This window comes from Piliocolobus tephrosceles, chromosome 5 (genome assembly GCF_002776525.5).
Source record: "Piliocolobus tephrosceles isolate RC106 chromosome 5, ASM277652v3, whole genome shotgun sequence".
Classification (NCBI taxonomy): domain Eukaryota; kingdom Metazoa; phylum Chordata; class Mammalia; order Primates; family Cercopithecidae; genus Piliocolobus; species Piliocolobus tephrosceles.
The window spans coordinates 50,128,904-50,156,334 of record NC_045438.1 but is presented as its reverse complement, the minus strand read 5'-3'; the positions used below and the strand labels follow the sequence as shown (position 1 = coordinate 50,156,334).

Genomic DNA, 27,431 nt, shown 5'->3' with positions numbered 1-27,431 from the left:
CCCAGCTACTCAGGAGGCTGAGGCAGAATTGCTTGAACCCGGGAGGCAGAGGTTGCAGTGAGCTGAGATCACATCATTGCACTCCACCCTGGGCAATGAGAGTGAAACTCCATCTCAAAAAAATAACAACCATTACTTTCTTGGATAATGTTTTCAAAATGATGGGTTGCAGTAAAAATATTTTTTAATGAAACAATAGAAACTATCAATCACATAGAGATGAGTTATATGTACTCACATTGTAAAATATTAGTATGTCAATATGAGTGATGGTTTAAAAAGGTAATAAAACACTTTTAGGGTAAACAGCACTGTGTCTAGAACCACAAGACCAAGGGCACAGTCTAACTCATGGTATCAATGGACTCATTCAATTTGAGCCATGCTTTCAGCTAGTGTAAATCAAAGTATACCTACTCCTGCATCTCGGTCATTCTTACCTGGGCAAAGGTTTTATATCAGTGTAACCAAAACGGCTACACTTTTTTCCTCAAAAAAAAAAAAAAAAGTTTATTTTGGAGTGAGAACATGTCATACTACTTTTAAATCTTGGCACATTCAAGGTAGGTAGTCTTGGTACAGGATACAATCAAATCATGATACACCAGTGATTTTATACTGAGTCACACACTTCATATAAAGGCACACTACTAAATAAAAAAATAAGTGTTCTTGAGCTTTTAAATTAGAATTTTATAAAGTGCTTTTCATAAAGTCTTATATATTATAGTAATTAAGTGGATATAATTCCCTTAACAAAGGCACCTTGAAAAGTTATTGGCACATGAGATTTTGTCTGGTCTTTTTTTTTCTTTTGATAATTTCAAAGTCTCTTCACATGTCTTCTCTTCCACTTTAAGTTTTCCTTAACAATTCATCATATGAATAGCCAGCCCTTTTAGAGAATAAGGTCAAATTTTTTTTTTTTGAGATGGAGTCTTGCTCTGTCGCCCAGGCTGGAGTGCAATGGCATGATCTTAGCTCACTGCAGCCTCCGCCTCCTGGGTTCAAGCAATTCTCCTGCCTCAGCCTCCCGAGTAGCTGGGATTACAGGTGTGCACAGCCACACCTGGCTAATTTTTGTATTTTTTTAGTAGAGACGGTTTCACCATGTTAGCAGGATGGTCTTGATGTGACCTCATGATCCACCCGCCTTGGACTCCCAAAGTCCTGGGATTACAGGCGTGAGCCACCATACCCAGCTGAGAATAAGGTGAAGTTTAAATTGGCACTGTAAAGGTCAATTTTCAGGCAGTCTTAGAGTTTAGCAGTTTCTCTAGTGTATAAACTGATTCTTAACGATTTAAAGAAAATTATATTCAAGTGGCAAATTTGGAGGCAATAGGCTACTTTGGAGTCCATGACATGAAACAGCATTTTAAATACATGTTTTATCTTCAGGGTTTTCAGCTGTTTTCTCAGGACCATCTGGATATAAGTTGATAGCTGTCACAGGTATGACATCCACTTTATCCAACTGAAGAATTCCTCTGAAATAGAAAGTGATTACTATCAAAATTAAATGTTTCCTCTGCCTGTAGTTAGATAGTAAGAAAAGGCTACTTCAAGGTTATAATATATACCTAAGGTTAGGTGCTTTTGCTGCATTCTACTTAAAAATTCATAGTGGTTGTACAAACTCTGAGCCCAAAGTCACTTCAACCAAACTGGCTGAGAGAATAGAAAGGCATCGAGGAAGTTCATTATTTCCTATTTTAGGGAAGAATAGGGGCAGTATAGATCTCCAAGACAGAGTTAGGTTCCTAGAAACACCCAGGTTGAGCAAAAAGCCTAAGCCTAAGCCCCTTTCTGAACAATAGTCACCACTAGAACACAACCTTAGGTCTTTAAATAGTGTTGCTCTTTTTGTTACTTAAAATCTCTGACCAGAGAGTACGTCTTTGGATTGAATCTAGGACCCTATATTGGAAATTTGGTGTTATTCTAATAAGAACACCAACAGAGGTTAGTTGTTTATAGAACCAAACAGATTCTAAAGTTCACAGGGGAGTAACTGCAAGAATAGCCATAAGATTTTTTTTTAAAAGAACAATGGGGAGAAGACAAAGTTGCCTTAACTAGTTCTCTTTATTAAAACATGATAGTAGGCCAGGTGTAGGGACTCATACCTATAATCCTAGCATTGTGGGAGGCCGAGGTGGGCAGATCACTTGAGCCCAGAAGTTCGAGATCAGCCTGGGCAACATGGCAAAACCCCATCTCTACTAAAAACAGAAAAAATTAGCCGGGCGTGGTGGTGCACACCTGCAGTCCCAGCTATTCAGGAGGCTGAGGTAGGAGGATCACTTGAACCCGGGAGGTGGAGGCTGCAGTGAGCCGAGATCGTGCCACTGCACTGCAGCCTGGGTGACAAAGTTAGCCCCTGTCTCAAAAACAAAAACAAAACATGAGAGTAAAAGTGTGCTACTGGCACAGGAATAGACAAATCACTGGGACAGAAAAGACTAACATATATGGAAATTTAGTTTATAATAAGGTAACATTCTAAGTCAATGAGGAATTACTAATGGAAAAATGGCCTCTGTTTGGGAAATAAAATGAGAACTCTAGCTTTAAAAGTATACAGAAAAGTAATGCTAAAAAATAAATTTTGGCCGGGCGCAGTGGCTCACGCCTGTAATCCCAACACTTTGGGAAGCCAAGGCAGGCAGATCACTGAGTCCGGGAGTTCGAGGCCAGCCTGGCCAATATGGTGAAACCCTGTCTCTACTAAAACTACATAAATTAGCCGGCCATGGTGGTGCGCACCTGTAATCCCAGCTACTTGGGAGGCTGAGGCAGAAGAATCGCTTGAACCCAGGAAGCGGAGGCTGCAGTGAGCAGAGATTGCGCCATTGCACTCTAGCCTGGGCAATAGAGCGAGACTCTGTCTTAAAAAATAGAAATAAATTAATTAATTTTAAGAAAATATAATGGCTGGGCACAGTGGTTCATGCCCTTAGTAATCCCAGCACCTTTGGAGTGGGCCTACTGTTTGGGCCCAAGGAGTTCAGCCTGAGCAACATAGTGAGACCCTGTCTCTACACAAAATAAAGTTAAAAAACAAAAATGGCTGGGCACAGAGGCTTAGGCTGGGCACGGTGGCTCACACATGCAATCCCAGCACTTTGGGAGGCAAGGCAGGTGGACCGCTTGAGGTCAGGAGTTCGAGACCAGCCTGGCCAACATGGTGAAACCTATCTCTACTAAAAATACAAAAATTGGCCAGGCATGGTGGCGGGCGTCTGTTATCTCAAACTATTCAGGAGGCTGAGGCATGAGAATTGCTTGAAACCAGGAGGTGGAGGTTGCAGCAAGCCAAGACCACACCACTGCACTCCAGCCTGGGCAACAGAGCAAGACTCTGTCTCAACAACAACAAAAATTAGCCAGGCATGGTGGCAAGTGCCTGTAATCCCAGCTACTTGGGTGGCTGAGGCAGGAGGATCGCTTGAACCCAGGAGGTCAAGACTGCAGTGGACCTTGATAGCACTGCCACTGTACTCCAGCCTTGGCAACAGAACAAAACCCTGTCTTTAAAAAACAAAAAACAAACAAAAAAAGCCTCATAATTTTAAGATAGGAAAGTCTGGCCTACTTAGTAGGCAAAATAAAAACCCTAGATGCCATAAATAACATGAATTGCTTAGACTTCGAATTTAAAGCTTTTGTATGATATGAGATACCATAAATGAGCAAGACACAAATGATAGGCTGGGATTAGTAAAAAAAATCTGCAATGTGCATTATATATGTATAATAGACAAATGAGCTCTTCTATAATAATAGCTACAAAATGCAACACAATTGAAAAACGTTGAAAAGGCTCGAAGTAAGCAAGTCATGAGAGAATCATATATAGCCAATTATTACAAAGATGTTGAACCCACCCAGACCTAAACCAGCAAAGATGCTAGTAAGATGAAAATGCAAATTAAGATGAATTATATTTTTAGTAGCAAAACCAAAAAAGATTATCATCAGGTTGTAAGGAGTTAATTACTTGTGACCCAGTAATTTTGCTTTTAGGAATCTATTGTACATAAATACACATGTGTAAAGAAATATATGTGCAAGAATATACTAGAACATTACTGGGATTAACATGAAATTGGAAATTACCTAAATGTTAGAGAAATGGTTAAGGTATATCTATACTGTGGAACACCTGTGATATTGTGATGTGTAAGTTCCTCTGGCTTCCTGGAATAGCTCCTAAAGCCCTTAAATCTCCAAAGTGGTAAGTGTCTTTTGGATGCTAATGATGACTGATGGTGGGGGTGGGGGGAGATCCTGGATAGCCTCAACAGGGGTGCTGGTTGCCAGGGGTATCAACCATGAGATCAGTCCCATCCCCCAACCTTGAGGAAGGGAATGGGGTACTGAAGGTTGAGTTGATCACCAGTGACCAATGATGCAATCAATCATGCCTGTGTGATGAAACCTGCAAAAAAAAAAAACCCAAAAGGACTAGGTTTGGAGAACTTCTGGATAGCTGAACACACAGAGGTATGGGGCCTGGATAGAGGTGCACCTAGGGAGGGCAGGGAAGCTCTGAACCCCTCTCTCCCTTCCCATATCCTGCCCTATGCACTTCTTCCATCTGCCTGTTCATGTTTCCTTTGTAATAAACTAGTAAGTGGAATTATTTCCCTGAGATCTGTGAGCTGCCCCAAAGACGTCCCAAGCAAATTAAGCAAACCCAAAGAGGAGGTCATGGGAACCTCTTTAACCCAGCTGGTCAGAATCACACGTAACAATCTGGGGCTTACAACTGGCATCTGAAGGGGAGCAGTCTTGTAGAACTAAGCCCTTAGCCCGTGGGAATCTGATGCTATGTCCAGGTGGAAAGTATCAGAACTGAAAGAATTACAGGACACCAGCTGGCGTCCACTGGAGAACTGGTTATTGGTGGGGAAAAATCCCCACATACGTATTGGTGCCCAATGTGAAGTACTCCAGAATGTCAGAGTAGGAAAAAACCGAAGTGTTTTTCCTATTTCCTTTAGAACTACGCAGCCATAAAAAGAATAGGCGAGCTATATGTAATTATGACATGTCAGTTAAAAATAATATTAAGGGCTGGGCACGGTGGGTGATGCCTGTAATCCCAGAACTTTGGGAAGCCAAGGTGGAAGGATTGCTTGACCCCAGGAGTTTGAGACCAGCCTGGGACAACCTGGCTCTACAACATATAAATTTAAAAAATTAGCTGGGCATGGTGACACACACCTTAGTCCTACCTATTCAGGAGGCTGAAGTGAGAGGATCACTTGAGTCTTGGGAGACTGAGGCTGCAGTGAGCTATGACTGAGCCACTGCACTCCAGCCTGGGTGTCAAGGTGAGACCTTGTCTCAAAAATAAGTAATAAAAAATAAAATGGAATTAAAATAAATAAGGGGACAAAAAAGAATATATGTAGTGATAAGAAAAGATCTTAGGTCTATGGTTTCCAAACTGCACTGAGGTCCCTGGGTTGGTGAGCACATTCACGGTGGCACCACAGAATATTATAAATTTTCAAGAGACTTCATGTGTAATATTAGTTTGAGGTTACTTCATGGTTTTAACATTAGATTGCAAAACATTCAGTGAAGTGAGTCTTTCCAAAGCCGGGTTTCGGTGGTGCTAGATTTGGAAAGTTTTTCCCCTTCAAACCTCATGTTAAAATTTAATCCCCTATGTTGGAGGTGTGGACTAATAGGAAGTGTTTGGGCCATGGCGACAGATCCCTCATGAACAGATTAATGCCCTCTCTGGAGGGGAAGGGAATGAGTTCTCATTGTTCATTACCTGGAGAGCTGGCTGTTAAAAAGAGCCTGACACCTCCCTGCTGTTCCTCTTGCTTCCTTTCTAGACATGTGATCTCTGCACATGCTGCTCCCCTTTGCCTTGTGCTGCTGCTGAGTGGAAGCAGCCTGAGGACCTCACCAGAACCCCAGCTGATGGCAGCACCATGCTTCTTGTACAGCCTACATGGTTCTTGTAGAACCATGAGCTAAATATATAAACTTCTTTTCTATATAAAGTAACCAGCCCAGGTATTACTTTATAAGCAACACAAAATGGATAACACGGTGGTTACTATGATAAAAAGCAAATACTGTACAAAACTAACACTGAACAAGAAATGAGGATGTCAGTTTCCAGCTGATGCCAAGATATGAGGTATTGTGTAGTGCTCTATAGGCACTCACATCCCATTAGTACTTCTTAAATTAGTAATTTAAGAACAAAATTGCCAGGCGCTGTGGCTCATGCCTGTAATCCCAGCACTTTGGGAGGCTAAGGCAGACGGATTACGAGGTCAGGAGATCCAGACCATCCTGGCTAACACGGTGAAATCTCGTCTCTATTTAAAATACAAAAAATTAGCTGGGCATGGTGGCGGGTGCCTGTAGTCCCAGCTACTCAGGAGGCTGAGGCAGGAGAATGGCATGAACCCAGGAGGCAGAGCTTGCAGTGAGCCGAGATTGTGCCACTGCACTCCAGCCTGGGAAACAGAGCGAGACTCTGTCTCAAAACAACAACAACAACAACAACAACAACAACAAAATTTAAAAATCTTTAAATTTGTCTTTTGGCCTAAGTATAGGGGCATTAAAAAAATTACTGGCACACTAAGGATACTGTAAACCAAGAGAGTTTGGGAAACCTCTGTCTTAAGTGAAAAATGCAATGCAGAACAATTAACAATCTGAGTTGATAAAAATTATGACTATCTAGTATACATTTACATTAGTACATAGAATTTGGATTAAAAATGACAAGTTGACAATGACTACCTCTAGGTAGAAGAATAAGAATTGAAGAACAGAGAAGAGATATTTTCAGTTCATTGCTCTCTATAGTTCTCTATTAAATCCTTTTCTACCAGGAAGTATCTGCAGTACAACTGCAAATTTGGTTTTTCATTTTATATTGCATCTGTTCCTGCAGAGAAACCCATAACAAAACAATGGCAAAACAAAAAGAAAAACATTACAACACCATTTTCTATGCAGGTATACATAATAAAGTTTGAAAAAAGTTTGGAACTTCCTGGCAGCCAAAGGGGGAAAAAAAAATCTATTAAATTATAGAATTTTTATTACAGGTCAAGCATCCCTAATCCAAAATCCAAAATGCTCCAAAATCCAAAACTTTTTTGAGTGCCAACATGATACTTAAAGAAAATGCTTGGCCAGGCACAGTGGTTCACACCTGTAATCCTAGCACTTTGGGAGGCCAAGGAGGGAGGACGGCATGAGGCCAAGAGTTCAAGACCAAACTGGCCAACATAGTGAGACCCTGTCTCTCTCTCTCTCTATATATATATATACACACACACCCACACACATGTATATATAAATATATAAAATATATACAAGTATTATATATATATTTCCATATATGCAAAGGAAATGCTCCCAAGAGCATTTTGGATTTTAGATTGAGGATGCTCAACCAGTAAGTATAATGTAAATATTCAAAAATCCAAAAAAATCTGAAATCTGAAACACTTTTGGTTCTAAGCATTTTGGATAAGGATACTTCTGTATCAGAAAGGAATAGGAATGCCAATTCTTCAGTGGAAATATAAACTAAGAGGTGGGAGGGGCAACTAATATTTCTTTACTCTGCAGGTGCTGTGCTTGCTTCATGACTTTGATTTTCAACAATCCTTCAAGTGAGGCATTAGTTCATCATTACACCTGAAGAAGTCGGAGGTTCAGAAAGTAAATGTTCAAATTAGGTCTTCTTTTCCAAAAATCCTGTTATATAACAGTATAATGCAATGTAGCTAAGCCAAGAACTGTGGTCATCCGCATTGAGATTTGTTTCTGTTAAGATAATTAAAATGACTAATGGGCCAGGCGGGGTGGCTCACGCCTGTAATCCCAGCACTTTGGGAGGCCGGGGCGGGTTGGGAATTGAAGACCAGCTGGGCCAACATGGTGAAACCCCGTCTCTACTAAAAATACAAAAATTAGCCAAGCAAGGTAGTGCATGCCTGTAATCCCAGCTACTCGGGAGGCCGAGGCAGGAGAATCGCTTGAACCCAGGAGGTGGAGGTTGCAGTGAGCCAAGATCGCATCATTGTATTCCAGCCTGGGTGATGGAGCAACACTCCAACTCAATAAATAAACAAATTAATTAAATAAATAAAATGACTGACTTGGGAAAATACAATAATTCATTTAAACTTTTATTATAAAATAATTTTTGACTAAAAAATATACAAAAGGAAGTCAAAATCAGTCTCTCCACCTCTGCTCTCATTCCCATTCATTAAAGATAACTTATTTTCTCATTCCAGAAATTTTCTATGCATTTATATACACATAATACTTTTGTTTTACCTAAATGTGATCATACTGCTTTGCCATACTTCCCCCCACATAATAGATTTTGGACTTATTCAGCCAGAGAAAATCTCATTAGCCCTCACTGACAAACAGTTAAGAGGGTTTTTATTTTGCTTTTACTTGTTTTTCTTCTTTGAGAGGGAGTTTCGCTCGTTTCCTGGGTTCAAGCGATTCTCCTGCCTCAGCCTCCTGAGTAGCTGGGACTACAGGTGGGTGCCACACGCCCAGCTAATTTTTATTTTTATTTTTAGATGAAGTCTCACTCTCTTGCCTAGGCTGGAATGCAGTGGCGCAATCTCGGCTCACTGCAACCTCTGCCTCCCGGGTTAAAGCGATTCTCCTGCCTCAGCCTCCTGAGTAACTGGGACTACAGGCACCCATCACCACAGCTGACTAATTTTTGTATTTTTAGTACAGACAGGATTTCACCATATTGGCCAGGCTGGTCTCAAACTCCTGACCTTGTGATCTGCCCACCCCGGCCTCCCAAAGTGCCAGGATTACAGGCATGAGCCACCAGGTCTGGGCTAACTTTTTTTTTTTTTTTTTGATACGGAGTCTCGCTGTGTCTCCCAGGCTGGAGTGCAGTGGTGCGATCTCAGCTCACTGCAAGCTCCACCTCCTGGGTTCACGCCATTCTCCTGTTTCAGCCTCCCGAGTAGCTGGGACTACAGGCGCCCACCACCACGCCCGGCTATTTTTTGTATTTTTAGTAGAGACAGGGTTTCACCGTGTTAGCCAGGATGGTGTCTATCTCCTGACCTTGTGATCCGCCTGCCTCGGCCTCCCAAAGTGCTGGGATTACAGGCGTGAGCCACCACGCCCAGCCTTTTTTTTTTTTTTCTTTTAGTAGAGATGGGGTTTCACCATGTTGGCCAGGATGGTCTCGATCTCTTGACCTCATGATCCACCTGCCTGGGACTCCCAAAGTGCTGGGATTACAGGCATGAGCCACCATACCCAGCCTATTTTGCTTTTATTTTCTATTACAAACAATGCTGCAATGAGTATCCTGCTTGTCTACTGAAATTAACAACATTTTAAACTGATACTCTGGGGTTGAAAATACATCATGAAGTCCTCTGGTTTTGTTCACCTCTGATCATACACTTGCATTTTCCATTACACATATTTGTTTCCTTCCTCCGCTACTAGATTTTAAGTTCTTAGCGGAGTTTGTCTTACTCACATCTGAATCTCTAAGAATGTCCTGATTCCAATAGCTATTCAATAAATGTGTTTCAATTTTGCTAATGTTGGAAGATGGGCTAGAAAAACAGTAGGTGTTATTTTCCCTCCCATTTGTCTTACCCTCTCTAATTTTTATATTTTCTACTTTAAAACATAGCAAACATGTCTCACTTTTTAATCATTAAAAATACTAACATTTCAAAAATAAGAAATACTTACTTGTATTCAGAAACTGGGAAAAGCACCTTTAAGATGGTTATTAGCACAGCTGCTCCTGTAATTCCAACCACCATGATGTTCAAAAACTGAAAGAATACTGGGAAAACACTGCTCCAGAACCTACACAGATCTTTTCTAAACTTTTCCATCCACTGACACATTACCTGAAAAAGGAGTTTTGATTAGATATGCAAGTTGCATCAATCTCTAAGAATAAACTTTAAATTTTTTAATGTTTTAGCTTTGGGATGATGAAAATATTCTATATTTTGATTGTGCTGGTAGTTACATGGGTGACTACATTTGTCAAAACTAATTGTATATTTTAAACGGTGCATTTTATTTTAGAATGTACCTCAATAAAGTTACTTACAATTTTAAAAATTATGTTCTAACAATACAAGCACAGAAATGGTAATAGCCTGTAAAATTATTTATACTGTTTTCTAACTACAAATCAAATGAAAATAATTGCTAATTGACAAGAAATTCATTAGGCTAGTCCATTATAAACGAAATGGAGCAGAGTCAACTATCTGTTTCCAGTACCTAGAGCACAAGAGAAGGAAGAGAAAGACAAACACATTAATAGCTTTTAGAACAGATGGGAAGTTCACTGTGTACAAAACATGTTTCTATACTTAAGAGTGAGAGAAGAACCTAAGGTGGGCACTCATGGCATGGGCTATGAAGACAGTCTGCTCTGGGGCTGACCTGCCAAGGGAGGTTAGGTAGACAGGGTAAAGGTGCTACAGTCCACGCTGCTAAAGTGACCCCAAATATGCAATCCTGACCTTCAGCGAGAACTACTACTCCTTTAAGACCAACCATAGACCCTGCTCATTTAAAATGAATTTTGGGTAGGGGCCTACTTAATACACAGAGAGATATCAGGATGCTCTCTGAACCCACGAATATATTCCTAGTAAGCAGTATAAATGTCACAGGTAACGTTCGAGAAATTAGTAGGAGCCAATGCATATTTATATGTAGTACCCAACTTATTTAATCCTTATAACAACTTCATGAGATACTACTTTACACTACCATTCAGATTAAGTGGGTGCCCCACTGTACAGATAAAGAAACTGAGGTTAGAGAGATTAAGCATTTGTTCAAGGACGGCACGGCGGCTCACGCCTATAATCGCAGCACTTTGGGAGGCCAAGGTGGGTGGATCACTTGAGGTCAGGAGTTTGAGACCAGCCTGGCCAACATGGTGAAACTCTGTCTCTACTAAAAATACAAAAATTAGCCAGGCGTGGTGGCACGCGCCTGTAATCCCAGCTACTTGGGAGGCTAAGGCAGGAGAATCACTTGAACCCGGGAGGTGGAAGATTAAGCTGAGATCACACCACTGCACTCCAGCCTAAGTGACAGAGTGAGACTCCATCTCAAAGAAAAAAAAAATGTTTGTTCAACTCACACAACTAGTCAGTGGCAGAACCAGGTTTCAAGCCTGGGCAGGCTGACTCCAGGAAGTACATTCTCAACCACCTGAGCTGAATCACTGGGCAAGATCCTGAGGGCACAATGCACATGTGTGTATGCAAGGTAGCAGGTGCAGAATAAACACAGAAATCTGGATATGAGAAAGAACTGTGGAATTGATAATTCCAACCACATGAAATCCAGCACCTTGATAATCATGATCTGACTACAATATTATTAAACAAAGCTTGAAGAGGAAAATAGGAATACCTAAAAATATCACAGTAAGACCAAGATGAGTCCCTTATCACCAATGTTCCATGGTTCCATTTTCATAATTTCCACTCCATTTTAAATGCTAGATAGATTTTCTTCATCATAACCATGAATGCTTATGATAACACCAAATAAATACAACATCAAATACTTGATTTACCTTATATGAAGATGGAGGCTCTGCTCTGAGAGGAGTTTCAGGTAACTTGCCAGGTAAAACATCGTCATCTACAGTGGTCTCCACATTCCTGATAAGATACTGGCTGGTGGTCTGCAGTGAACTAACACTTTCTACCCAGGAGAAAGGGCAACATTACCAAAATGCTGGTGTCTTATCCTACTAGACCTAAGATTACTAAACTAATAGCATTTAGGATAGTAAGAACACATATTTTACCATGGAAGAAAAAATTAACATATCCGAATGTTCACTGATTTAAATGCCAGAAGAGAGCTATAAACGAAGACACGTATAAGGAGCTAAAGCAGTTATGATTCTGTCACATAGAAAGCCAAAATTTTAGAAGTTCTATGTTTCTGTGAAAAAAGGAATAGTTCTTCATCTGAACGAACCTTTACTATAGTCTTATTACATATTTTGTGAGCAGTACCCAGAGTAAGAGTGAATAATTACTGAAAAATGTCACTATGCAAACAGCACTGATCACATTCTACTAAGGCTCAAAATAGAGTCCTAAAATCCTTAAACGGACATATGAAGCAACACGTTATAAAGCATTTTTTAAAGAAGCTCATTTCCAAACATATTAACTATTAATTAAAGATTCATAGCAACTTTTGCAAATAGTGTAAAAAATAACAAAGTTCAAGAGTATATATAAAGCTACCAACTAAATAAATAATCTCCTTAATACTTTAAATAATGGTCTTTTAAGTTACCTTTTTTGGAGAGGTTAGGAAGGGTAAATAAAATGTCACTGTCTCGAGAAATAGAGTAGAGCATGCTTTCTTCCAAAGGGAGGGTATAGTTTGAATGTCTGAGTATTCCCCGGTTCTTAACTAAAATATCAATTTCAGTGACATCCTTTTGTTGAACCTGTGAAAGAAAATATAATTATTCTTTATTTTAAATAGTGGCACAGCCCCATAAAAATTTAAAAGCATATTTTCCTCCCAGATTTATATAACTAAAACATGTGTCCTATTCAGATAATTATTCTTTTTTTTTTTGAGATGGAGTTTCGCGCTTGCTGTGCCCAGGCTGGAGTGCAATGGTGCGATCTCAGCTCACCGCAACCTTCGCCTTCTGGGTTCAAGCAATTCGCCTGCCTCAGCCTCCCGAGTAGCTAGGATTACAGGCATGCACCACCACGCCTGGCTAACTTTGTATTTTTAGTAGAGACAGGGTTTCCCCCATGTTGGTCAGGCTGGTCTCGAACTCCCGACCTCAGGTGATTCACCTGCCTTGACCTCCCAAAGTGCTGGGATTACAGGTGTGAGCCACTGTGCCCAGCCGACAATTACTCTTTATTTCCCCGTACTCCCACTTTGGGGCACTTAACTTGCAACTTTAATAATATTCCTGTCTGCTTTAACACTTACTATTATAAGCTTAAATCTAGATTCTACTTCATTTACACACAGAGACATCATTTACCATAGAGGAAATGGTAGCAGAACTATGAGCCAAATTGAATCTCTTTGCTTACTTTCTATTTAATAATGTCCATACATTTTAAAGCGATATAAACATGTGTGAATATGGGAAATTTTAAAAAGACATTTCAAATGCTAAAATAAATATACAAAAATTGTAAATAATTGGATATAGGCAACATTAGGCACCTTCCTTATCAAGTCAGAAACAAAATAACTGAACACATGCATAATACCTAGCACAAATCTAAATCTTTATAATTTAATTCCCAATTAATAAACATACTATCTTACTTGTTTTCCATCAATCTCTACTACCTCTTCTTGAATGACAATTAGCTGCAAACTGGAACCAGATGTCATAGGCCACTCATGAACTAAAATCCTTACACTGACAATTCCAAAATATTCTTTTTCCTCCAAATTTTCAAGATTTTCATTCTTCACTATAAAAAAAAAAGTAGTGACAGCTTTGAACGAAAATTACCACCAAATTTGTTACTGAGTTTGATTATTTAGATGACATTTACATGGAACAAGACAGTTGTAAACCAATTTCTTTGGCTTTCTTCATCCCTGATCTCAATGCCATTTCAGATTTATTAAAAACAAAGACAATCTGACAAATCTTTATGACTGCGTACACTCATTTGAAAGGGCAAAATACGCTGATCTTTAGACTTTGTATGAAATACCACACTAGCAACATCTTTCCTATTCTTTTTTTTTTTTTTTTTGAGATGCAGTCTTGCCCTGTCGCCTAGGCTGGAGTGCAATGGCGCCATCTCGGCTTACTGCAACCTTTGCCTCCTGGGTTCAAGGGATTCTCCTCAGCCTCCCGAGTAGCTGGTATTACAGGCTTGCACCACCATGCCCAGCTGATGTTCTGTATTTTTAGCAGATGGGGTTTCACCATATTGGCCAGACTGGTCTTGCTAACTCCTGACCTCAAGTGATTCACCCACCTTGGCCTCCCAAAGTGCTGGGATTATAGGCGTGAACCACCGTGCCCGGCCCATCTTTCCTATTCTTTTACACAGGTTGGCAATGAGGAACCAACAAGGCATACCTATAAAGCCAGCCAGAAGATACAGTCAATCCCATGTTTTAACACAATAAGCACATACATTCATCCATTCATGTATCCACAAAATCCTGTGAGAAAAGATGCCCAAGCAGTAAGAACATTAAGTTCTTTTCTCAATCCTTTCCCCATAAGTGACTCATTACTATTAGAGAAAGCAGGTATGGGGAAAGAGGGTCGGGGAGGTCTGTCATTTTTCTCTGGTAATGGATAATGGGGTAGGACTAGCTATCGTCCATGTTCTTCTCTAGCTAGGAAACCCCTATTCCTGCTCCAGTAGGAATGGGGTGTAGTACCTGCAACTGGTTTATAGAGCCAATGGTTACTCTATTAAGGTAGAAGTGCTATCGAAAAAGAAAAAGCAACATACACCAATGTACCTGCCACAGATGGAGCATTTTGTTTCTATCCCTCAAATAATCTGAAGATTATTTGCCAAACAGGAACCCAGATGTACAATCTGAATGCACACCCAGCTGTTTAATCTGATTCTGTGCTTCTACAGGGCTACTTCCTTTGTCTGGAATATCTCAATATCTAGTTCATTAACTACTTACTATTACAAGATGTACCTACCTGTTCTCCCCTGCTTTAGTCCCCCTCCAAACCATTCGGACAACAGTGCCAGGCTCATCCCACTGTGACGTGGTTTTCAGTCCACAGCCTTCTGCTCATGCACCTTTAGTGGCACTTCTGTGAGGTTCCCAGTCCTCTAACTGGTCCTCCTCAGGCTCCTCATGTGGACCCTCGCTGCTCCTCTCTCTAGTGTGCCAACCTAATCCTTCATGCCCTTTGAAAGGCACCACTGCCAAAGGTACCCCCTCTCTCATGGTCCATCCCCACGTTTCAGCTGACCATTACACCCGTGGGTCTGCCTCGTAAAACAGCAGATGCTGTGTCACCATGTCCGTAAGCCCAAAGACCAGGGTACAGGAGACTCCATGGGTGAGAAAATGCAGTCATATAAATACACCCAAGTGGCAATTCTTCAGCCTGCAAATTTGGTGCCTGATATAGTTTGGATGTTCCCCGCAAATCTCATGTCGAGATGTAATTCCCAATGTTGGAGGTGGGGCCTGGTGGGAGGTGTTTGGGCCATGGGGGCAGAGCCCTCATGGCTTGGTGTTACAGTACCCCCCTGCCACTCTCGCTCTCTCTTGCTCCTGCTCTGCCACGTGAGACACTGGCTCCCCCTTTGCCTTCCACCATGAGTAAAAGCTTCCTGAGGCCTCCTTAGAAGCTGAGCAGATTCTGGGGCCATGCTTCCTGTACAGCCTGCAGAACCATGAGCCAATTAAACCTCTTTTCTTTATAAATTACCCAGTCTCAGGTATTTCTTTATAGCAATGTGAGAAGAGCCTCATACAGTACCTCTAATACAGAGTAAAATTAAATAAAAAACAACAAAGCCCTTCATATTCTGACTTCCTTACTGTGGTAGGCAGCTTTCAAAAATGCCTCTCAATGACCCTTGCCTCTAAGGAGTCAGACATTTCTGCAATTCCTTCCTCAAGTGGGCTGGACCTAGTGACTAGTCAGTTAGTTACCTCTCTACCTATGCATGAATGAGACAGTCTTTTTTTTTTTTTCTATTTTTTGTTCTTTTGAAAGAGACAACCTTGCTATCTTGCCTAGGCTGGTCTTGAACTCCTGGCCTCAAGTGATCCTACAGCCTTAGCCTCCCGAATAGCTGGGATTACAGGCACGAGCCATTACACACAGCCTAGTGACTTGTTTCTAACAAACAGAGCATAGCACAAGTGATGGAATGTTACTGCCACAATTAGATTATTAAAGACTGTGACTTCTGTCTTGCTAGAACTCTTTTTCTTACTGGCAGTGTCTCTTGTCCTCTCAATGATGAAGCTAATTTGCCACGTTGTGAGATGCTCTACGGGGAGTTTCATGTGACAATGAACTGAGGAAGGCCTTCGACCAACATCTGGTGAGGAACTGAGGCCTCTGTTCAAGAGTTCAGAAGGAACTGACTCCTGCCAACAACCACATGAAGGAGCTGGGAAGCAGATTTTTCCCAGATGAGCCCTGACGTGATGGCAGCCTTTTGAGAACCATAGGACCCCGCTAAGCCAAGCTCAGATTCTCAACCTACAGAAACTATGAAATAATAAATATTGTCTTAGGCCACTGATTTCTGGGTTAAACTGTTATGCAGCAATAAATAACAAATACACCAACTAAAGAAAAAGTTTCTTTAAAGAATTAAAGAAGATTTGTTGTTGCTGCTGCATCTAATGTTTTGAAGATTCCTGTTGTCACTGGGTAAGATGAGCATTTATTTCAGTTATCATAGAACAAACTCAGCGCAATGACTTGGATGACTAAAATATGGCCATAAGAGAGGAGAGAGGCTGCATTCCACGTCCTGTTTCCAGTGAATACAACAACAAAAGAATTATTATTTCAATAGTACTAGCACTTACTTTCTTAGCTACCATGGATCAGCTTGTAGTACACCAACCCTCTTGCAATGAACCACTTGCAAAGAACCGCTAGAAGATGTAAAAAATACACACCCACATATACATGCAAAACCTGTATCTGTCTAGAGGCATCAGAAGCTAAAGACGGCCAGCACTTGAAGGGCCAAGAAAAGAGCTCCCTGAGGTGAGCACAATATCCTATGTGACTTCTTCCCCCGAAGGCATTTGCCAACTCCCAAGCAGAACAGGTGGAGAGGTTGAAAAGCTGAGTAGAAAGCAATGACTAGGAGGCAAAAAAGCTTGACAAAGTGTCTGGCAGTCTCACCCAATAGGGGAGAAAATAAAGTGTTTTAAGTGTTAAAACAAAAATGCTAAGCTATGCTTCCACAGCCAGCAAAAATAGCCTTCTAAAATGAAGGCAAAGAGATATTTTCAGACAAATGAAACCTCAGACCATTCACTGCTAACAAACCTGTATTGAAAGAAATACTAAAGGGAATTCTCTAGGCCGAAGGAAAATGACAACGAGGGCACAATGCATGTGTGTGAGGGTAAGGGAGGAGTTGCAGAATGTACAGAGAAACAGGGATAGAAGAAATAATTTTAGAACTTGAAATTCCAACCAAATGATATAGAGGGGGGCACAGATAGGAATAAAGAGCAATGAAAAAGGTAACCATGATTAATACGAATACTGGACTGCATAAAACAGTAACAATTATGTCACATGGGGTTTAAGAACACAAAGAGTTAGAATATATAATAACCGAAAGGCAAAAAGCGCATAAATGGAATTTAAGTGTTCTAAGGTTCTTGCATTGTTTGGGAAGTGATAAAAATATAAATTTATTTATTTTCATTTTTTAAATTCATTTTTTGAGACAGGCTCTCACTTTGTCACCCAGGATGGACGACAGTGGTACAATCACAGCTCACTGCAGCCTCTATTTCCTGAGCTCAAGGGATCCTTTCGCCTCAGCCTCCTAAGTAGCTGGGAAAACAAGCCTGAGCCACCACACTGGGCTCATAGGTTTCCCTATGTTGCCCAGGCTGGTCTCAAACTCCCAGGCGGAAGTGATCCTCCAGCTCTGGCCTCTCAAAGGGCTGGGAATACAGCAATGAGCAACCATGCCCAGCCAAAAGTACTAATTTATTGGTAGCAAGGGTAACCACTAAAAGAACAGTAAAATTATGTAAAACCAAGACAGAAGGGAAGTATGATACCAAAAATAATTAACCTAGATGAAGGCAAAGGGGGAAGAAAAAGAAACACAGAACAGTTGGCACAAAGAGGAAACAGTTAAGAAGGAGGATTTAAATCCAAATGTATCAGTAATTTCATTAATGTAAATAAGTTAAAATCCCAACTAAAAGACAGACTGACAGAAACAACAAATGGGCCGGGCGCGGTCGCTCACGCCTATAATCCCAGCACTTTGGGAGGCTGAGGCGGGCGGATCACCTAAGGTCAGGAGTTCGAGACCAGTCTTGACCAACATGGCGAAACCCCATCTCTACTAAAAATACAAAAATTAGCCAGACATGGTGGTGGGCACCTGTAATCCCAGCTACTCAGGAGGCTGAGGCAGGAGAATCACTTGAACCCGGGAGGAGGAGGTTGCAGGGAGCCAAGATCGTGCCACTGCACTCCAGCCTGGGCAACAAGAGCAAAAACTCCATCTCAAAAAAAAAAAAAAAAAAAAAAAGAAAAAAAAAAAATCCTATGTATATTCTTTGTATTTGCTATTTCATCCAAATAACATGGCATATTCCAATGCAACGTATCTGCTTACCTTTAAACAACTCAAAATTTTTATCGGTTAAAAAGAAAATGTTCTACTGACATAAGGGTAGAGTAAACTGAAAACTAGATAATCAGATAATTCATTTTCTTGGCTTTTGCTATCTGATTTACTACCTTTATGCACTTTTTTTTTTTTTTGAGCCAGGGTCTCACTCTGTTGCCCAGGCTGGAGTGCGGTGGCGATCCTCCCACCTCTCAGGAGTAGCTGGGACTACAGGTACACACCACCACACCCAGCTAATTTTTGCATTTTTTGCAGAGACAAGGTTTTACCATGTTGCCCGGGCTGGTCTCCAACTCTGGGCTCAGGCAGTTCATCCGCCTCAGCCTTCCAAAGTGCTAGAGCCACCATGCCCCACCTCTATGCACATTCTTACATCAATATCAACTTACCAGAAATGCAGTTCCATCAATGCTGATCTTATGGAAAATAGTGAATATGCCAGAAGCAGCCAATATAAAATAAGAATAGAGTTTTAAACACATTAGTGTTATTGTACATTCTGATAGTGTGTGTGTGTATGTGTGTATGTGTGTGTGTGTGTTTTAGAGATGGGGTCTTGCTTGGTCACCCATGCTGGAGTGCAGTGGCATGATGATAACTCACTGCAGCCTCAAACTCCTGGGATCAAGTGATCCTCTTGCTTCAATGATGCATATTTTTACTTTATTTTTATTTTTTTTGTGACAGAGGCTTGCTCTGTCACTCAGGCTGGAGTGCAGTGGTATGATCTCAGCTCACTGAAGCCTCCACCTCCTGGATTCAAATGATTTTCCTGCCTCAGCCTCCCGAGTAGCTGGGACTACAAGCGCACACACCACATTTTTAGTAGAGATGGGGTTTCACCATGTTGACCAGTTTAGTCTCAAACTCCTGACCTCTCGTGATCTGCCCACCTCGGCCTCCCAAATTGTTGGGATTACAGGCATGACCCACCGCGCCCAGCCTATTTTTACTTTAAAATGGAAATATATAACATCCAAAAATTGTTTTGCTAATTTAGTATTATTAAAAACAGAACAGGGCAGGCACAGTGGCTCACATCTGTAATCCCAGCACTTTGAGAGGCAGAGGAGGGTAGATGGTTTGAGGGTAGGAGTTCAAGACCAGCCTGGCCAACAAGGCAAAACCCTGTCTCTACTAAAATTACAAAAATTAGCTGAGTATGGTGGCACATGCCTGCAGTCCCAGCTACTCTGGAGGCTGAGGCATGAGAATCATTTGAACCTAAGAGGTGGGGGTTGCAGTGAGCTGAGATCGCACCAATACACTCCAGCCTGGATGACAGAGCAAGACCGTCTCAAAAAACAAACAATAACAATAACAAAAACAAACAAACAAAAAAACAGAGCAATTATGGAAATAATTTAGTAGTACTCACCTATCAAAGTCTGACAGCTTATTCGGGTTACACCACTATTTATAGGTAAGTCATTTACATACACCTGTCCACTCTCATAGGTTATGTTAAGAACAACCTTAAAATAAAGCAGCATATACATTAATTCCAATATTTATAAATAATAGCAAACTCTTCATGTCAAAAAAGATTAAATTAGATATGCAGGTTTAAAAAATCAAATAAGCTGCATAGCACTTAGCTAAATTATATATTAAAACCAGAAAAGGAGACAAACCTGCTGTTTAGATATGTCCCCATCATCTTTCAGTGTAGTTACATTAATTCTGATGCCGTCCTGTAAAACAAGTATTGTGTAAATTGGATAGGTCTACATCTCACAGATTGAGAATAACATGGCTTTCTCTTTTCCCTCCAATTATATCTATTGTACAATCACTTATAACAGCATTAAGAGAGTTTAAAAGACCATCTTTTCCATTTTATAGCCATTTTTCCACCCTTATTTACAATTCCAATTTTTTATAATTTTTTTTTTTTTTTTTTTAGAGAGTCTCACTTTGTCGCCAGGTTGGAGTGCAGTACCGCGATCTCAGCTCACTGCAATCTTCGCCTCAGCCTCCCGAGTAGCTGGGATTACAGGCATGCACCACCACACCCAGCTAATTTTTGTATTTTTAGTAGAGATGGGGTTTCACCATGTTGGCCAGGATGGTCTTGAACTCCTCCTGATCTCGTGATCCGCCCACCTCGGCCTCCCAAAGTGCTGGGATTACACACGTGAGTCACCACGCCAGGTCTAATTTTTTATAATATATATTTTTTCTATTTACTTGTGAAAAGTATCACATGAATATATAATATGCAAATGTAGAGTTTAAAAGATAAGCACTCCTGTAAGTACCACCTAGGATAAAATATAAAATATTACCCCTGCCTTGGCAGGCTCTGCATAATTGCCCTCTATCCCCCTAGAAGCAATCCTACACCCAATTCCATTTGAATCATTTCTTGCTTTTCTTTATAGTTTTACTACCTGTGTGTCTCTCTCTAAACAACATGTTGCTTAGCTTTATCTGTTTCTGAGTTTTAAGTAAGTGGGATAACAGTATATGTATTCTTCCCTAACTTTAGCTGATACTGTTGATGCACATAGCTATAATCACAGTAGTCCATTTCTGACTACCAATTTACTTACTCTACTACCCATGGACATCTGAGTTGTTTCTGACTTTTTTGCTTTTATAAACAAAATTGCACTGACTTTTTTTTTTTTTTTTTTTTTGAGATGAAGTCTTACTCTGTTGCCCAGGCTAGAGTGCAGTAGTGATCTCAGCTCACTGCAATCTCCGCCTCCTGGGTTCAAGCGATTCTCCTGCCTCAGCCTTCTGAGTATCTGGGATTACAGGTGCGCATCACCATACCTGGCTAATTTTTTTATTTTTAGCAGAGATGGGGTTTCACCATGTTGGTCAGGCTGGTTGCGAACTCCTGACCTTGTGATTCACCCACCTCGGCCTCCCAAAGTGCTGGGATGACAGGCGTCAGCCACCACACCTGACCAAAGTTGCACTGACCCTTTCTTGAGTGTGCTTCTTATACAAGTATCTGTAGTGCTCCAATTTTACTGCCTCTCAAGGTATGATCAAAAGCAGTATACCCAAATATTGAAGACGACATGCTTTATATAGAGAAGCAAGCACTATTTTAAGAAGTATTTACCACTGACCACAGGAACTACAATCTGTCATTCGTAAATCAAATTTTTTCCTAACTTTATTCACAAACAGACATTGTTATTCTAGAATAAAAACAACACTCCTCTTAAATACTTTTTCTTTGAGGTTGTATTAACTTAGAAAATTGTTCATAAACATCAAAAAGAATATACAAGTACATCTGCTGGCCCTGAGTATCCTCAATACTTTATATATAATTTCCAACAAATGAGAGAATAAGACTGGTGAAATTTCATGAGGTTGAGCTGATTCCAGGAATAACTTGTGGAACAGGATTCATACCACACAAGACCCATATCATACATTTAGGGTGACTTTGGTTCACTTCCCAACTAGAAGCCTAGGAAGCTTTCCAACTAGCAGTTCCTTAGAACTAGCCGGCTTTCTCCTGGACCACCTTGATCTAGAGGGTTAGAATCAATAGTGCATCTAAAACAAATCAACATTCAATGAGCCATCAGATTGATAGCTATATTGTTTTATGTCCAAATTCAAGATTATGGATCTCCTCTGCAAACTAGAGAATGTATTAATTATAAACTACTATTCCTCTAACAGCCCAGAAGTAAGCCTCCAATGTTGTTCTAGGAAACCATTTTATAGCTTCTGCCATTTAGCAGTGAACATACACTATATTGTTGGCAACTTACTGAACTATATATATATATATCTCACCTACCTAGTAAAATTACAGAGTTTGAAAAAGACAATTAACAGACACAAGCACACTATATTTTCCAGAGAACCAAGTTCAACGAAATTCTTTTCTGGTATTTCTGAATCATTTTACTGCCTCCTGACCAGGAGTTCAGAGCCAGGTCATATTTATTGTTCTTGAGAACTTCTGATTGAACTGGAAGTTCAGGCTTGTGAGCCAGGGTTGCATATACTTAGAAAGTGCTTGGGTGTTGCAGGAAGTCAGGGACCCTGAACGGAGGGACCTGCTGAAGCCGTGACAGAAGAAGATAAATTGTGAAGATTTCATGGACATTTATTAGTTCCCCAAATTAATACTTCTATAATTTCTTACGCCTGTCTTTACTACAATCTCTGAACATAAATTGTGAAAATTTCATGGACATTTATCACTTCCCCAATCAATACTCCTGTGATTTCCTATGCCTGTCTTTAATCTCTTAATCCTGTCATCTTCGTAAACCAAGGATGTATGTCACCTCAGGACCCTGTGATGATTGCGTTAACTGCACAAATTGTTCGTAAAGCATGTGTGTTTAAACAATATGAAATCTGGGCACCTTGAAAAAAGAACAGGATAACAGCGATGTTCAGGGAACAAGGGAGATAACCATTAGGTCTGACTGCCTGTAAGCCAGGTAGAACAGAGTCATATTTCTCTTCTTACAAAAGCAAATAGGAAAAACATTGTTTAATTCTTTTTCTCAGCAAGGAACAGCCCTGAGAAAGAGAATGCAGTCCTAGGGGAAGGTATCTAAAATGACCGCTCTGGGAATGTCTGTCTTATATGTTTGCAGATAAGGTACAAAATAAGCCCGGGTCTCCCATAGCGCTCCCAGGCCTATTAGGGTGAGGAAATATCTGCCTAGTAAATTTTAGTCAGACTGGTTGTCTGCTCTCAAATCCTGTCTCCTGATAAGATTTATCAGTGACAGTGAGTGCCCAGTGGGACATGAAACTTCAATAGCAATTTTAATTTCGCGCAGGTCCTGTGATCTTGCTCTGCCCCCATCTGCCTTGTGATATTTTATTGCCTTGTGAAGCATGTGGTCTCTGTGACCCACACCCTATTCGTACACTCCCTCTCTTTTGAAATCCATAATAAAAACTTGCTGGGTTTGCGGCTTGGGGGACATTATGGAACCTGCCGACATGTGATGTCTCCCCCAGACACCCAGCTGTAAAATTTATCTTTTGTACTCTTTCCCTTTATTCCTCAGACCAGCCGACACTTAGGGAAAATAGAAAAGAACCTACGTTGAAATATCAGGGGCTGGTTCCCCCAATACTTGGGGACACTGGAAAGTTTCTCCCTAACCATCTTCAATTCTTCCAATTCCTTTACTCATAGGATGCCCACTGGGGACACAAGTGGGTTTCTAAGAATAAAGGTAATAGACAGGTGGTTTAAAATACGTCTGAGTGAAATATATAGTTATGCATACAAGAAAGTAAGTGTCCTCTGAATGCCTCTCTGGTGACCAAGTTATTTTAATATTAGAAGAATTTACTATAAAGACTTTTATTTTTCGGTCAGGCATGGTGGTTCATGCCTGTAATCCTAGCACTTTGGGAAGCTGAGGCAGGTGGATCACCTGAGGTCAGGAGTTTGAGACCAGCCTAGCAAACATGGTGAAACCCCATCTCTACTAAAAATACAAATATTAGCCAGGCATAGTGGCACATGCCTGTAATCTCAGCTATCTGGGAGGCTGAGGCAGAAGAATCACTGGAACCCAGGAGGCAGAGGCTGCAGTGAGCCGATATCATGCCACTGCACTGCAGCCTTGGGGACAGAGCAAGACTTCATCTCAAAAAAAAAAAAAAAAAGTGACTGGGCACAGTGGCTCCACACCTGTAATCCCAGCACTTTGGAAGGCCGAGGCGGGCAGATCACTTGAGGTCAGGAGTTCAAGACCAACCTGGCCAACATGGTGAAACCCCGTCTCTACTAAAAATATAAAAAAATTAGCTGGGCATAGTGGCGGGAGCCTGTAATCCCAGCTACTCAGGAGGCTGAGGCAGGAGAATCACTTGAACCTGAACCCAGGAGGCAGAGCTTGCAGTGGGCCCAGATCACGCCATTGCACTCCAGCCTGGGAGACAGACTGAGACTCTGTCTCAAAAATAAAAAATGAAAATAAAAATACAAAAATTAGCCGGGTGTGGTGGCACATGCCGGTGGTACCAATTACTCAGGAGGCTGAGATAAGAGAATCGCTTGAACCTGGGAGGCAGAGGCTGCAGTGAGCTGAGATTCCGCCACTGCACTCTAGCCTGGGCGAGGCAGAGTGAGATTCTGTTTCAAAAAAAACAAAAAACAAAAAATTTCATTTGTCAATCTTACGTGCAATCTTGTATAACCCAACTTCTGACAACTGCATACATAAAAACCGAAAAATGCTTATAATCCAATAAATCTGAGTCATTGGAAGAAGGCAGAATTTTCCTGACTTCAACCAGTTTAATTCATATCAGGCTGGATATGAGGATGGACAGATGTGATAAAGCTAGTAATGTTAAGGGTAGTCTGGTTCTGCACTGTTCAATATGGTACACACTAATCACTTGTGACTATTTACATTTAAATTGATTAAAATTAAATAAAAATTTAAAAACAGTTCCTCACTGGCACTGGCCACATTTCAAATGCTCAGTAGCCACAGTAGTCTAGTGGCTACTCACAAGGTGAGAAAAGACATAACCATCAAGGCAGAAAGTTCCACTGGACAGCACTTATCCAATATATGGGACCACTGTGAAAGTCTTTCCTATTTGGAAATGTTTCACAATAAGACGTTGAGAAGACTTAGATCAAGGGACTTCAGTTTCCCACAAACCCAGTCCAGGTAATGGAATTCTCTTTCTAGTTGTTCAGCATTCATTTTATCTGTGAAACTGTTTATTGTTGAGACAGGCTCTTACTATGTTAACCAGGCTTATCAGCCAACACCCAGAGGTCTCAAGCGATCCTCTGGCTTTGGCTTCCCCAGTAGCTGGGATTACAGGCATAAGCCACTGCACCAAGCTTAATATGTGAATTTCCGAGTTTAGATCTGGACTTTCCAAAAGTGAAATGAAGGTCCAAGAAGGGAGAACTGAAATAATAAAATCACTAAGAGCCAGCTGACAATGCAGTGTATTTTAAGCCTGCAGTCAAAATGTTTTTTTCACAGATTATATAGACCTAAACATCGCTTGACACATAGGTGTCAATTATGAATCTTTAAAACTTGAAAAATAGGAAAATAATGTCCATTATTTCCAGAACTTTTTAGAACTATTTCACTTTTATTTGGTCCCTTGGTGCCTGTCCATCACATTCCTATTGTTTAACCAGATGCAACTGTGATCCACATATAATTTCAGATATACTTAGTTCTTACGGCAGGCAATGTCTGGCTTCTTGGAATGCCCTGCAGAACTGAGACATGCTCGTCATTTTTGTACCCACATGGGGTAATGTCATTATCCTAAAACGTTAAAACTTGCTTTTTGTTTGAGACGGAGTCTCGCTCCGTCACCCAGGCTGGAGTGCAGTGACACGATCTTGGCTCACTGCAACCTCTGCCTCCTGGGTTCAAGCAATTTTCCCGTCTCAGCCTCCCGAGTAGCTGGGACTACAGGCACCTGCCACCATGCCCTGCTAATTTTTCTATTTTTAGTAGAGACGGGGTTTCACCTTGTTGGTCAAAGTGACATTTACCGTGCCCTTCACCTTTGTATTTAGAGTGTTCGTATTCAAGTCTTGACGAGTAAGATAAGGTGTACCAACATAGTTTCTTGTCATTCTCAGAAAACTTGCACTTTAGGCCGGGCGCGGTGGCTCAAGCCTGTAATCCCAGCACTTTGGGAGGCCGAGACGGGCGGATCACGAGGTCAGGAGATCGAGACCATCCTGGCTAACACGGTGAAACCCCATCTCTACTAAAAATGCAAAAAACTAGCCGGGCGAAGTGGTGGGCGCCTGTAGTCCCAGCTACTCGGGAGGCTGAGGCAGGAGAATGGCGTAAACCCGGGAGGCGGAGCTTGCTGCAGTGAGCTGAGATCCCGCCACTGCACTCCAGCCCGGCGACAGAGCAAGACTCCGTCTCAAAAAAAAAAAAAAAAAAAAGAAAGAAAGAAAACTTGCACTTTAAAATATTCAAACTTTTCCCTATCATTCTACTGAAAAAAGGCTGATACTGGCCTAGGTAGGCACGACTCTACGGCAGAAATGGTGAGCATCAGCCACGTTTTAATGTTAGGATGCGATTCTCCCACCTCAGCCGGCATCAGAAGCACCTGTAAGACTCGCCAACCCAGACTGCTGGGCCCCGCCCCCAGAGGACGGGCCGAGTTCCCAACGGATGCGGACGCCGCCGATCGCGCCCAGCCGTGAGAACTTCTCCTCCAACATCCGACAAAAACACTACGTCGCGCGAGGGCCGGGTCTCTGCCTCTGCCCACCTCAGCCCAGCGGAGCCCCGCAGCCTCGGGACGGCGGGCCCTCGCGATCGCAGGCCGAGCAGGCACAGGTGGCCTGGAAACGCGCGAAGAGGGCAACTTCACTTCCCGAGCACACAAACATTCCCTGCCCAAGCGCCGGCTCTACCCCGGGAAGGCGCCATTACGAAGGCCTGCGATCACCGGCAACCGCGCGCTTCGACGGCAAAGCCCCGTCAGGTCGCGCGCCGGCTTGGGCCGCCGGAGAGTCGGTGTGGGGTGGCTCGAGGCTCACTCACAGCGACGCAGCCCCAGTAGGTCCCTTCCCTCTTACCTCGGCCTGCCACGCCGCCCCCATTTCCTGGGGTGCTTCTCCCCACACCTCCTTCGGGGGCCCGGACCCCCGCCCCTGCCCACCAGTGGGATGTGGGAATCGTCATTGTGGACTGCCCGGGCCTCCCGGAGGGTCGGAGTCGTAAAGCGGCCAGCCGGGTCCGCCCTGCCCTACCTGTGGGGCTCCGGACAGCGGCGGCGGCTCGGGGGCGCCCGTCGTCAGCCACCCGGCGGCGGGTAGCGCCACGAACAGCAGCAGCCGGAGGGCGAGCGGCCCCGGTGGAGCGCCCTCCATCTTGGACAACCGGGGCAGAGGGCAGCGGTGGCCGGGAGGTGAGGGCGGAGCCGGCCCGCGGGCGGGGCGGAGCTTCGGCGGGCGGGGCGGGGCGGGCTGTCCCCTTCCAGGGAGGCCGCGGAAGGCACGGGGACACTCCGAGATCCGGCTCGCCGGGGAAAGGCGTTTGC

General features: G+C 42.1%; 1 protein-coding gene across 3 annotated transcripts; it reads right to left on the bottom strand.

Moving 5' to 3' along the window:
• Window positions 1–492: 492 nt before the first annotated feature.
• Window positions 493–27,431, bottom strand: GINM1 (glycoprotein integral membrane 1). 3 transcript variants are annotated; one of them, XM_023188423.1, is made up of 8 exons: window positions 27,142–27,431; window positions 20,051–20,110; window positions 19,795–19,891; window positions 14,049–14,152; window positions 12,367–12,523; window positions 11,627–11,757; window positions 9,760–9,923; window positions 493–1,490 (listed from the first exon to the last, which is right to left on the bottom strand). In XM_023188423.1, the coding sequence occupies exons 1-8, from the start codon at window positions 27,259–27,261 to the stop codon at window positions 1,379–1,381; spliced, it is 945 nt and encodes a 314-aa protein (XP_023044191.1). In that variant the 5' UTR covers window positions 27,262–27,431; the 3' UTR covers window positions 493–1,378. The 3 variants fall into 3 exon arrangements, with proteins under 3 accessions (XP_023044191.1, XP_023044190.1, XP_023044192.1); XM_023188422.1 differs by lacking the exon at window positions 14,049–14,152 and adding an exon at window positions 13,378–13,529; XM_023188424.1 differs by lacking the exons at window positions 493–1,490; window positions 14,049–14,152 and adding exons at window positions 3,526–4,444; window positions 13,378–13,529.

Excerpts from the sequence above, each read along its gene's own strand:
- GINM1 (XM_023188422.1), bottom strand. The coding sequence starts at position 27,261 with ATGGAGGGCGCTCCACCGGGGCCGCTCGCCCTCCGGCTGCTGCTGTTC. Across the intron at positions 13,530-19,794 it reads AAGCTGTCAGACTTTGATAG|TGAAGAATGAAAATCTTGAA; the intron begins GTGAGTACTACT and ends TTTTTTTTATAG. Across the intron at positions 1,491-9,759 it reads TTCCCAGTTTCTGAATACAA|AGGAATTCTTCAGTTGGATA; the intron begins GTAAGTATTTCT and ends TTTCTATTTCAG.